Consider the following 13,578-nt stretch of genomic DNA (forward strand, 5'->3'; position numbering starts at 1 on the left):
ACAAAACCACTGTGTCAAAGAGACACCTGCACACCCATGCTCACTGCAGCACCATTCACAACACCCAAGATATGAAATCAACCTAACTGTCCATCAGCAGATGAACAGATAAAGAAAAATGGTAAATACACACAATGGAATACGTATTATTTGGCCATTTACAACCGAATAGATAAACTGGAAGCCATTATGTTAAGTGAAAAAGACAGACACAGAAGGCAAATACCACACAGCCTCCTGCCCGTGTGGAATCTAGAAAAGCTGATGTTCTGAGAACTAGAAGAGAAAGGCAGCTGGCAGAGGCCGGGGTGCTCTGGAGGTGATGGGGGTTGGGGCAATGTGGGTTAAAGAAAATTTCAGTTAGACAGGAGGAGTAAGTTCCAGGGATCTACTTCACAATATGGTGATTACTGTTAACAACAATATACTGAAGCTTCTCACAAAAAAATGGTAACTATGTGAGGGAACACATGATAATCTGCTAGATTTAGTTAACCCACAATGTATATATACATCAAATCATACCATACATGACAAACACATACAATTTCATCTGTCAATTTAAAAATTAGAATAAAATAGAGAAAAAAGAATACTGGATAATTAACATATAAAATCCAGAAACATTATATGACTACTTATCAAAATGGGAACATTAAGTGACTTTAACGTTAATAAATGACTTTCCAAACTGCATACTGTACAATCTCAGTCCCATGAACCTGGACGCTGTGCGTGTACACTCAGGATCTAGAAGGACGTGTCAAACTACGAACTGCCTGTGATTGCAGATGACTGTTCACACTCAGGATCTAGAAGGACGTGTCAAACTATGAACTGCCTGTGATTGCAGATGACTGTTCACACTCAGGATCTAGAAGGACGTGTCAAACTACGAACTGCCTGTGATTGCAGATGACTGTTCACACTCAGGATCTAGAAGGACGTGTCAAACTATGAACTGCCTGTGTGTGATTGCAGATGACTGTTCACACTCAGGATCCAGAAAGATGTGTCAAACTATGAACTGCCTGTGATTGCAGATGACTGTTCACACTCAGGATCTAGAAGGACAGTCAAACTATGAACTGCCTGTGATTGCAGATGACTATTCCTTGCTTCTTGTGTTTTCCAGTTTCCTATACTGCATATATTAACTTAAAAAGAAAATAAAGCTTATTGTAAAAATTTGGGAAAAAACATTTATAGAAAAAACACTAGAAAGATATTCATCACAATCTACTGGTTTATTGGGGTGATAAGGTTATAGGCAGATACCTTTCCTCTTGTCAGTTTTCTGAATAATGGATGTATTTTTTATTTCTTAAAAATATACACTTTTAAAACTATTAGGAAAATATGCAAGTGTAAAAAAAATCAGACTGGCGCTATCCAGTCAAAGTGCAGAGAACTAAGCAAAGGCCCCAGGGAAGCATACTACAGGCTGAGCATCCCAAGTTCAAAATGCTGGGAACCACAACTGCTTTGGATTTCAGATATTTTTGGATTTTTTAATATCTGCAAATACACACTAGTTGAGCATCCCTAATCTGAAAAATCAAAATCTGAAATGTTCCAATGAGTAATTCTCTTGATTATCATGCCAGTACTCAAAAAGTTTCAGATTTTGAAGCAGTCCAGATTTCAAATTTCTATATTAGGGATTCGAGTAGTGCCTTCAGCAGTAACTAGCTGAATGACATAGGAAAGCAACTTAATATCTCAGACAAGTAGTTTTTATTCATTCCTTGAACCAACATTTCTTGAGACTACCTTGGAGATCAGACCACGAAGAGGCTCCCGGGAGCAGCAGACAGGGAAGAACACGGCAGACCACTGCTGACAGCAGAATGCAGGTAACAGACAGAGCGTGCCTGTGGTTTTCCAGTCCTTACAAATATGTGCCTTCTTGAATCAACTGCAGATTTTGGGGTCTGTCACTTGTTTATCAAGAAATCATCCTCACTTGTAGCAGAACAGTGTTACCATTATGACTAAGTCAGTGTGGGTCACTTCAACCTGATTCCACAGTCACAAATAATACCTGACTAGATAAAATCATAGGCCATCAATTATCAGCAAGAAAGTACAAAAGCAGAGCCTACTGAGAAACATATTCAGACAGAACTTTTTAATTAAAACACCAGAAGATATCACCTTGTTTGAACTGCAGTGACAGTTATGATTTTAAGTGACACATCAAAAACTGGAGAATGTTCCCTATAAAAAAATCTAATCTGTAGAGTTGTGTTAAGTGCCAGATAACTTTACTGATAAAACAATCATATTGGAAAGCAAAATATGATCAGATAAAACAACTATAATGATGACATAAATTTCTAGAGAAATAAGAAGGAATGGTGGTATTTGTTAATTTTCAGTCTGTTTATTACTTTTCTGCAATGACCTAAAAAACATTAGATGATGAGGAAGAAAGATGATGGTAACCACAGCAAATCAAGCAAAAAGGAAGTCAGGAGCAACATTACTTGCCATATATAATTCCTTATTGATGCCAAGATACTTTCCATTCCCACATCCAACATCGGCCACTATGGAGCCACTTGGCAAAGCCTTCAGGAACTCCACAACGCGCGGCCACGGGGCATGTCTCGTGCAGCTGAAGTGCCCGGCAATCTCTTCATAAACCCGATGGACATGCTCTTGCTCCAGCTGTGAGGCTTCTTCATCATTCTCTGGAAATGAGGGAGGAGTCTCTTTCCTCTGGCTGTCACAGACCAAGGGGTAACCTAAATGGAAAAATAAAGCAATATAAACCTTTCATTTTTATCCAAATGATTCATCAAGTACCAAGTTTTCCTAAAAGAAAAAGGAAATCAAAGTAAATTTGGTGACAGGGTAGATAGGTCCTGATTTATCAGTTTATTAAAAAAGAAACCTCTTCCTTAACAAATCCAATTATACGCATGAGAGGTCTATTATATATAAAAAAGATGCACTTACAACGCAACATGACTACAGTTCCGTACCTGCTATAAAATGATACCTAGTTCATCTTGGGATTAAAGAGTCCTCTTAATCAAGAAAGGATTTATAGGTCTGATCTAACTTGGAAAAAAATTAGCTAGATTAACAAGATTTAGGACGTTTCCCTTGGCAGGTGAAAGGGATAGGAGTTCTTCTAAAGACATTAAGACTCTCAAAAGAAGAACAAGACCTAGAAGCAAAGTGTCCCTTGGCAATAATCACAGATATTCACTGAAGGCTTTCTGAAGCAGATACATGTATTGTCTCAATCCTTGCAGAAATGCTATGAGACATGGGCTATTACATCCATTCTACAGATGGGGGAGCTGAAGCACAAAGAAGTTAATAATATTCCCACACTGTCAGAGATAGTGAATCACACAGCCAGTATCTGAATCCAGGCGGTGCAGAGCCCAGAGCCCACATTCTCCATGACCACACTGTGCTGCCTGCTTCAGGAGAACCAGCAAACTCTGAGAACACCACAAGTAGAAGAGGCGAAAGAGGAAGTTCAGGACACAATGTCTCACATCAGGGTTGAAGCTGTTCCTTCTTTTCTGCAGTAATGTCTAATGCTAATTTTAAATCCTCGCCTGTTCTCTGCTATGCTATAATTTCTGTTTGTCTTCTGCCAAAGCCTGTGATGTACAACATCTTTCTATGGGCAGTGTTCTAGGGAGTAAAGGAAGGAGGAGTAGCATTACCAGAGAAACCACAGACAAACCCAAGGCAATAATTAGAAATCATGTGACAGCAGAGAATTTGACTACAACAGTGATGGCTTCAGGAATGAACATAAAACAAACCTCTTTTCCCTAAATATAACTAAAGTATGCCAAACCTTAAGAAAGCCTAACACAGGGGTGGGAGTATCTAGTGCCTATTAATGGGTGAAGGGAAATGCTAAACATTTTTAATGTGTATTTAAGAAAATGGCAGCCCCCCAAAGCTTGAACACTCTAAAACATACATGTAGAAACAAAGAGGGTATGTTATGTTGATTAATTTAGAAGTATGATTATACAATGAACATGGTCTTAGTACAATTGGAAATTATGAACATCTACATTGTCTAAAGAAATAAGCAACCCTTATCACTTATAATGTGACCAAAGAACAAATTTTGACCAAAAGTATGCAGAGGATACCTTAACTTTAAGAAAAACCATCACTATTCATCAGGAAAATGTAAGTTAAAACCATAAGATATCATCTCATATCTGTTAAATGACTGTTATCAAAAAGATAAAAAGTATCAATGTTGGTGAGGATGTGGGAAAAAGGGAACCAATCCCCTGGCACACTGTTCATGAGAATATAAATTAGTACAGCCATTATGAAAAACAGCATGAAGCTTCCACAAAAAATTAAAAATTGAACTATCTGGGTAGTGCATATGGCTCAGTGAGTAGGGGGCCGGCCCCATATACCGAGGATGGCAGGTTCCAGTCCAGCCCTGGCCAAAGTGCAGCTGGGCATCGTGGTAGGCGCCTGTAGTCCCAGCTACTTGGGAGAATTGCCTAAGCCTAAGCCCAAGACCTGGAGGTTGCTGTGAGCTATGATGCCACGGCACCCTACCGAGGGCAACAAAGTGAGACTCTGTCTCAAAAAAAACCCCAAAAAACTATTGAACTATCTAATCACACTACTGGGTACACATCCAAAGGAAACGAAATCAGTATGTCAAAGAAATATCTGCTCTCCCCTCTTCATTGCAGCATTATTCATAACAGCCAAGATAAGGAATCAACCTAAGTGTCCATCAAATGGATAAACAGATAAAGAAAACATGGTATTGAAGGACCCAGTGACGCAGTGATGCCATTTTGGGCTTTTAGGCTTTCATCCTCCATTTGGAGAAAACCTGAAAGCTCCTAGTTTCGTTTCTTAGTAAACCACATCCCTCCCTATCTCCCGGGATGCGTCCCTGTCTTCCGGAGTGCGTCAGCTCCCCCCCCGTTAAGATTGGTGGGACCCTATCAGCTTTGCTTCCCACACCCCTCATCCCATACCCCCCTCATAAAAACCCGCACGCAGCAAGCACGGGGCTCTCGGTCCCAGCTATGTCTGGGGTGCTGACAGCCCAGGCTCGAGCTTGAATAAACGCCCTCGTGTGATTGCATTGGTGTCTGGCTTTTTTTTTTTTTTTTTTGAAGTTAGATTTTATTGAAATAATTTATAACAGTTTTATTTTATCAGTGAGTAATTTAAAATAAATAAAGCCTGAAGCTTATTTGTAATTTTGAAATTTAAAATACCATGGCTTAAAAATACTGTTTCCCAAAATAAAGTCCATTTATATATCTTTGGAGTCTAAGAATTTCAAGTTCAATATCCCTGTTGTTACTTGAAATCTCTGATTTGTAAAATATTTCCATGACATGAAACAGTGTATTTTACATACTTATTTTTTTGCTCTAACACATTTGAAAACATTTTCCCATTTTGTGAAACTTAATATTCTAATACCAAAACAATTTTATTTCATGTAAATGTAATTTATGAATCTCATGTTCCATTATTTTTCAAAATAAGAAGTAAGGACATAGGTAAGAATCACTCTGTAGAACTATAGATTCTAAATTTATTTTCGTATGGGCAGCTTGAATTTTACTGCCAAATTAGTAAAAAAAAAAAAAAAAAGTCAGACTTATCCTGGAAGATGAAAACATGGCTCGTTTAAAATGACAACAGCAAAACAGTTAAACCACAAGGATCTGTACTATATCACATCTATTTCCCTGCAAAATAGAGGAAAGTATTACAGAAACTAAATGTCCACTAGATGCCACATTTCGTTTGATGAATTAAGCAGTAGTTTGACTTCCGGCAAGCTTTATGCAGATACTACTGAAGCTAGTAATAGGACCCCAGCTCAACTGTTTTTTCTTTTTTTATTAAATCATAGCTGTGTATATTAATGTGATCATGGGGCACCATACGCTGGTTTCATAGACCGTTTGACACATTTTCATCACACTGGTTAACATAGCCTTCCTGGCATTTTCTTAGTTATTGTGCTGAGACATTTATATTCCACATTTACTAAGTTTCACATATGGTGTCTGGCTCTCTTGTGTGGTCATTGGGGACCCCGATTCTCAGGTGTAACATTTGGTACATTGGCCAGGAAGCCCCAAGACCCTGAGAGACCCCACTCGGAGGGCTAGTAAGTGTACATGTTTTTGTCTTTGTGAATTCTTTCTGTACTGTGCAGGTTTGGGGTTGGTTTGGGCCTAGGTAGACGCACTGGAGGGCCACCTCCCATGGGGAAGGCTGAGACGTGGAAACCCCAGCCTCCTACAGTGGGGATCACTTGGAATCGATCTCCTTAGGGCTTTTGAGTAGGTTCTGGGACGTGGAATCCCCAGCCTCCTACAATGGGGATCACGTGGACTCCATCCTCTTAGGGCTTTTGAGTGGCAGCGGTTACGCCCACATATGAGTGCCAGGCTGTCCATTCACTTTCAGTTTTGCTTCACTTCAGTCTGCAGCGTGTCTGCCTTTGTTTTTATATTGTGTATATTGTGTTGTGTGTTGGCTGGGCGCTCTGAAGATGGGACAGACTCAGAGACTCCCCTTTCACTTATTCTTGACCACTTCCAGGACTTGCGGGCCTGAGCCCGGAATCTGGGTTTAGTGGTGAAGAAAAATAAACTTGAGACCTTTTGCAGGAGCGTTCTTGCTAAGGAGCAGGGCGAGCCGGTGCGGGGGCACGGGGCTGGGATGTGAGGAGCGGCGGGCGGCAGGCTCCGGACTCCCGGCTCTGCACCGCCGGGGCTGTGAGCGGTGGCGACTGCCCTGCTGTGGGCAGCCTGGGTGCCCAGTAGCCGGGTGGAACCAGAGCACGGGTGGCTGCACAGGCCCCTCTCTCTGCGGCACCATGGTTGTTCCCCACACTGGACGCCTCGCGGAGCCCATCTCCACCACTCCAGGTTCGGGGATCTGAACTCGCATCCACCACCACGACTGACCCCAGCCCACAACCACGTGCACGGCCAAACCCCAGCGCCCCACTGCCTCAGGCAGCTGTGCCAGCGCCTCCTGCCCTCTCAGGCCCCACAGTGCGCTGGAGGCAGAACCTGGTTGAGGACCCGCCTCCCTGGCTGTAAAGTATTTTACTGCCCTGGTTGGAGAAAACTGAGGCCAGCACAGTGCTTGCCCTGCGGGAAAAGCCTAAACCCAAAGACACTAACCCCCCCCCCCCCCCCGTATCCTGTCTTGCCAAGCAAGGCAAACCCAGAAGAGCTTTTCCGGGCCCTACCTTCCCTTGATCCAGGCATGCCCTAGTGCCCAGTCGGTCCCAGGAGAGGATGAAGTGGCAGCAGCGCCACCTGTCAGTAGTCCACCGAGGGCCTTACGGGATGCATCTGGACAGCCTGGGCGGGCTGTAGCCAATTCTACTGCCTTAACGCTCCAGGTGGTGGGCCCTCCTGAGGAGGGAACCCTGCACTACTGGCCTTTCGCCAGGAGTGATCTATACAACTGAAAAATACAAAACCCTAAGTTCTCAGAAAAACCCACCGTCCTTATTGACCTATTAGATTCTATCTTTTTCACCCATCAGCCCTCTTGGGACAACTGCCAGCAGCTGCTACAGGTCCTCTACACTACCCAGGAGAGGGACCAAATCTTGGCAGAGACATGGAAGTCTGTCCTGGACGCTGAACGACAATAGGCAGCCTACTGCGAACCCGGCATTAATTGAGGCCGCGTTCCCACTGACTCAGCCAGATTGGGATTTTAATACAGCAGAGGGTAAGGAGAGGCTCCGAGTTTACCGCCAGACTCTAATGGGGGGTCTCCGAAAGCGGCAAGGAAGCCAACTAATTTGGCCAAGGTAGGAAATGTACAGCAAGAGAAAGATGAGTCCCCACCCGCCTTCCTAGAGCGGATCATGGAGGCATTCTGCACTTATACGCCCATGGATCCAGAGGTGGAGAATAGTAAGGCAGCTGTCATGATGGCTTTAGTTAATCAGTCAGCTCCAGACATTAAGAGAAAACTTCAGAGAACAGACAGGTTGGCAGAGAAGTCCCTGCAGGACTTGCTGGTGGTGACTGAAGGAGTATACAACAACCGAGAGAGCCCAGAGGAAAAACAGACACGTGCCAGCAACATGCAGACCAAGGACCTTACTAAGATCCTGCTTGCTGCCATGGTAAGCGGCTCCAAAGAGAAGGTGAGGAGGGTGAAGAAACTGGCCGCAGGAGGAGTTAGGGAGTCGCCCTGGGGGGATTGACCTCGGCTACGGACAGATCAGCGTGCATACTGCAGGGAGACTGGCCACTGGGCCAGAGAATGTCCAAAAAACGGGACAATGAGGACCCCCTCGAAACCAGGCCCACGTCCGAGTGGGTAAGAATAGTGACCTTGATAATGAAAAACGTAACATTGGTATATATCTGCCTTCATGAAAACGCCATTTTCAATGACAAATTAGAGGACAGACCAGTGCCTGGATGGAGACTGGCCTCTAGCATCTGATGTGAATTCAGAGACCACAGTCTGTAACTTAATTACACTTAGCTCATGCCAAAAACTAGTTGAGTGAGTATAGGCATAAGTTTGCCTACTTCTTCCTGTTTTCTTTGATATTATTTAATGAATTCAAACTGCAGGTAATGGTTTTGTCTTTTTGTAATAGTTAATAAGAAAATAATAAAATGAAGTTTTCAGCATACACTAAAAATCATTCCTTGTGTTTCCCCAATATATTGTATATGTGTATGTATAGACTGAATTGCTTAATATATGAATAGAATTGTTGGAATCTAAACTACTTGATAGAGAAGAATTATGGTTGTAGGGCAGTGATTTTCTTTTTATCTTTTTTTTTCTTTTTGAGACATCCCAACATTTTATTCACAACAATATTTTACTCCATCTCCTTCCTTGGGGAAGGCTTTGGAGAGCTAGTGTACACGATTCCTGGAAAGGAGGGGGAGCACGTGGAATAACTCATATATTGAGGGCAGTGATTTTCGAACAGTGTGCTATGAGAAGATCTTAGGTGTGCACCGAAAAATTTTTAAGATTATTAATTAAATTATTTTTGAAAGAAGTCTAAGAACAGTGGACATGGGGGCAGGCCGAGTGTCACACGCATTTATGGTCATCCCAGACTGCCCTTACCCCTTATTTGATAGAGACCGCCTTCATAAAATCGGAGCACAAATTTCTTTCAAACAAGGAACGCCACAGGTTACAGACAGACAGGGGCATCCTGTTCATGTCCTCACCCTGCACTTAGAAGATGAGTATTGACTCCATCAACAACCTCTGCCACGGAGCCAAGCGGATATCTCCGAGTGGCTTAACTCCTACTCGTCAGCCTGGGCTGAAACAGCCTGGCAAAACACCGAGCCCCGATCATAGTCGAGCTCAAGCCTGAAGCTGAACCGGTGCAGGTAAGGCAGTACCCCATGACCCCTGAAGCCAGAAACAGAATCCTGCCACACATTCGGTGGCTACTAGACACGGGAATCCTGATCCTCTGCCAGTCCCCATGGAACACCCCCTTGTTACCAGTTAAAAAGCCCCTCACTAATGATTACCGGCCAGTTCAAGACCTCCAAGAGGTTAATAAGTGGGTAATGGTCATTCACTCAACTGTACCAAAACCCCTACAACCTCTTAAGCTCACTGGCCCCCCTTAAAAGAGGGGGGCTTGTCGCTGGGGTCCCAGAGCCAGGCCCTGTTTGCCTTCGAGTGAAGTGATCCGGAGAGAGGCATCAGTGGACAGCTAACGTAGATCCGCTTGCCACAAGGGTTTAAGAATTCTCCACCTATCGTTGGTGAGGCCCTGCATGAGGACCTGGGTGAGTTCCGCAGGCAGCACCCCAACCTGACCCTCCTCCAATACGTAGATGACATCCTAGTGGCAGCCGTCAGCAAACAGGACTGCTTACAAGGCACGCGAGACCTGCTCGTCACACTGGGGGACCAGGGGTATCAGGCATCAGCAAAGAAAGCCCAGATTTGTCAGCAAACTGTAAGTTACCTGGGATATACCCTTAAAGATGGTCAAAGATGGCTCAGTGAGGCCAGGAAGCAGACTGTACTCAAAATCCTGACCCAAACCAACCCCAGGCAGGTGCAAGAGTTTCTGGGGTCTGCAGGGTTCTGTCGACATTGGGTACCAGGCCTTGCTGAAATTGCAAAACCCCTCTATGAAGCCACAAGGCAGAGGCACCCCTTCGAGTGGACGACAGAAAGGGAATTAGCCTTTCAGAGACTTAAGACTGTTCTGCTTTCTTCCCCCGCTTTGGGGCTCCCTGACATTACAAAACCATTTCATCTCTATGTAGACGAACTAGATAACTAAGGGGGCGTTGACCCAGACCTTGGGGCCCTGGACCTGCCCAGTAGCCTACTTATCAAAAAACTAGACCCGGTGGTGTCAGGATGGCCCCCCTGCCTCCACATTGTGGCAGCCACTACACTAGACCCGGTGGCGTCAGGATGGCCCCCCTGCCTCCACATTGTGGCAGCCACTACACTAGACCCGGTGGCGTCAGGATGGCCCCCCTGCCTCCACATTGTGGCAGCCACTACACTAGACCCGGTGGTGTCAGGATGGTCCCCCTGCCTCCACATTGTGGCAGCCACTACACTGCTTGTAAAGGACACAGACAAACTTACCCTGGGGCAGGAACTATTGCTAACCACACCCCATGCCATCGAAGGGATCTTGAAACAACCCCCGGACCAGTGGATGAGCAATGTGCATCTAACACACTCCCAGAGCTTGTTACTTAACCCCCCATGAATCCGATTCTTGCCCAGCACTGCCCTAAACCCTGCCACTCTCCTGCCCAACCCAGATATGGAGACACCACTCCACAAATGCCAGAATATCCTTGCCCAAGTCCACAGCACACGCCAGGACCTGACCGACCAACCGCTGTGGAACCCTGAGGAGACCTGGTTCACAGATGGCGGTAGTTTTATAAAAGATGGCCAACGGTACACGGGGGCGGCAGTGGTCTTTGAGGCAGGTACACTTTGGGCTGAACCTCTTCCAGTCAGAACCTCCACCCAGCGGGCTGACTTAATTGCCCTTACCAGGGCTTTGGTTCTAGGCCAAGGAAAAAAGCTTAATATCTATACTGACAGCCGATACACATTCACCACCGCTCACATACATGGGGCCATCTACCGGGAGAGGGGATTGCTGACAGCAGAGGGGAGGACTGTTAAAAACAAACAAGAAATACTAGACTTACTAGCCGCCATCTGGCTACCAAAAAACTAGCCATTATCCATTGCCCAGGACATCAAAAGCCCACTACCCCAGTAGCAAAAGGCAATTATCAGGCAGACAAGGCCTCTAGAAGTGCAGCCCTCAGAGCCAAACAGGCCCTGGCAGTTAATCTACCTGACACTGGGCCTCCAGTCCTGCCAGAAGAGTCCAAATACACCCCTGAGGACTTGGCCTGGATCCACACCATCCCTCAGACATATAACCCCTCCCAGTATAACGGCTGGTGGCACACAGCTGATGGGAAAATCATCCTCCCTGTGCAGCTGGGGCTAGACATTTTACAGCGCATGCACCAAGCAACCCATATGGGCAGCAGGAAGTTAAGAGATCTAATCCGACATGCACGGATTAAGATCGAGAGAATGGATGCCAAAGTGGACCAGATAGTTAATGCTTACAAAGTTTGCCAGCTCACTGATGCCCGAGCTGGACCTACCACTCAAGACACCCGCACAAGGGGCACCAATCCTGGTGCGTATTGAGAAGTGGACTTCATGGAAATTAAGCCTGGTCAATATGGATACAAATATCTCTTAGTCTTTGTAGATACTTTCTCAGGGTGGGTAGAAGCCTTCCCCACCAAACATGAAACTGCTCAAACTGTGGCAAAAAAGCTGCTAGAGGACATTCTTCCCAGGTATGGACTGCCAGCTATAATTGGCTCAGACAATGGGCCAGACTTTATATCTCAAATAACTCAGAGGGTAGCCACAGCACTGGGAACAACCTGGAAATTACATTATGCATACAGGCCCCAGAGCTCAGGGCAGGTAGAACTTTAAAAGAGACCTTAACCAAATTGACCCTGGAGTCTGGCGGGGACTGGGTGACTCTTATTCCCTTTGCCCTATATAGGGTCAGAAATTCCCGGATACCCTGGGTCTCTCTATGCTAGGTCTTTCTCCCTATGAAATTCTCTATGGGAGACCATCTCCTATTATTCCAAATAACCACATAGATCTTTTAACAGGAGGCAAATGATGAAGATTTTCTCCTTTCCCTCCACTATTACCAGCAGGTTCAGAAAGAGAATTGGAACTGCCTGAGTGCCACCTATGTGGCGGCCCGATCCCAGAGCCTCACAAGTTCCAGCCAGGGGACTGGGTCTATGTCAAGAGACACCAGCAGGAAACTCTCGAGCCATGGTGGAAAGGGCCTTACACTGTGATCAAGACCACCCCCACCGCACTCAAGGTCAACGGCATCGCTACTTGGGTCCATCACACCCACATCCGGTTGGCAGACCCGTTTGCCATCAAGGAGGATTATATCCCACAATGGAAGCTCGAGAAAGACTCTGCCAACCCACTCAAGCTCCCCTGACGATCCCAGACTCACCACTGAGGTCCCATGATTGGGTCCTCTTAGTTACAAGGAGAAGAGGGGAATGAAGGACCCAGTGATGCAGTGACACCATTTTGGGCTTTTAGGCTTTCATCCTCCATTTAGAGAAAACCTGAAAGCTCCTAGTTTCATTTCTTTTTTTTTTTTTTTTTTTAACCTAGTTTCATTTCTTAGTAAACCACACCCCTCCCTATCTCCTGGAGTGTGTCAGCCCCACCCCACACCCCACCCCCGCTGTTAAGATTGGCAGGACCCTATCAGCTTTGCTTCCCACACCCCTCACCCCATACCCCCCTCATAAAAACCCCGCATGCAACCAGCACGGAGCTCTCGGTCCCAGCTGCATATGGGGGTGCTGACAGCCCAGGCTCGAGCTTGAATAAACGCCCTCGTGTGACTGCATCAGTGTCTGGATCTCTCGTGTGGTCACTGGGGACCCCGATTCTCGGGTGTAACAGTATATATAAAATACATAATATCATATATTGTATACACAATAGAAGACTGTTCAGCCATAAAAAAGAAAGAAATCCTGTAATTTGCAACAACACAAATGAATGCAGAGGATGTTTATTAAGTGAAATAAACCAGGCACAGAAAGACAAATACCACACAGTCCCACTTACATGTGGAACCCAAAGAGCAGAGCTCACAGACCCACAGGGTAGAGTGTGGCTACCAGGGCTGGGTGGGAGTGGGGAAGAGTTAGAGGGATTTTGGTGAAAGGAGCCAACATTTCTGTTAGACAGGAGGAATAAGTTCTATAGTTATTAACAATGTATTGTATTCCTAAAAATCACTAACAGAACAGCCTTTAAGGGTTCTCACCATAAGTAGTTTTAAGTATATGAGGTAATATACAAGGTGGCCATCAAGTTTGTGTGCAATTTTTAAAAGACAACTATTTTAAACTGCACATGGACTTTATGGTCACCCTATATATATGTTAATTGGCTCGATTAGCCATCCCACGGTGTAAA

At 45.1% G+C, this 13,578-nt stretch overlaps 1 protein-coding gene across 4 annotated transcripts in view; it reads right to left on the bottom strand.

Moving 5' to 3' along the window:
* The window catches only part of ALKBH8 (alkB homolog 8, tRNA methyltransferase), a 108,321-nt gene that overhangs the window by 10,418 nt on the left and 84,325 nt on the right, over window positions 1-13,578 (bottom strand). For all 4 annotated transcript variants that reach the window (XM_053594930.1, XM_053594931.1, XM_053594929.1 and 1 more), the window contains exon 10: window positions 2,494-2,750. In XM_053594930.1, coding sequence (XP_053450905.1) covers window positions 2,494-2,750 — 257 coding nt within the window. The remainder of the gene's footprint in view (window positions 1-2,493; window positions 2,751-13,578) is intronic.

The sequence above is a fragment of the Nycticebus coucang genome, chromosome 6, assembly GCF_027406575.1.
Source record: "Nycticebus coucang isolate mNycCou1 chromosome 6, mNycCou1.pri, whole genome shotgun sequence".
Lineage (NCBI taxonomy): Eukaryota > Metazoa > Chordata > Mammalia > Primates > Lorisidae > Nycticebus > Nycticebus coucang.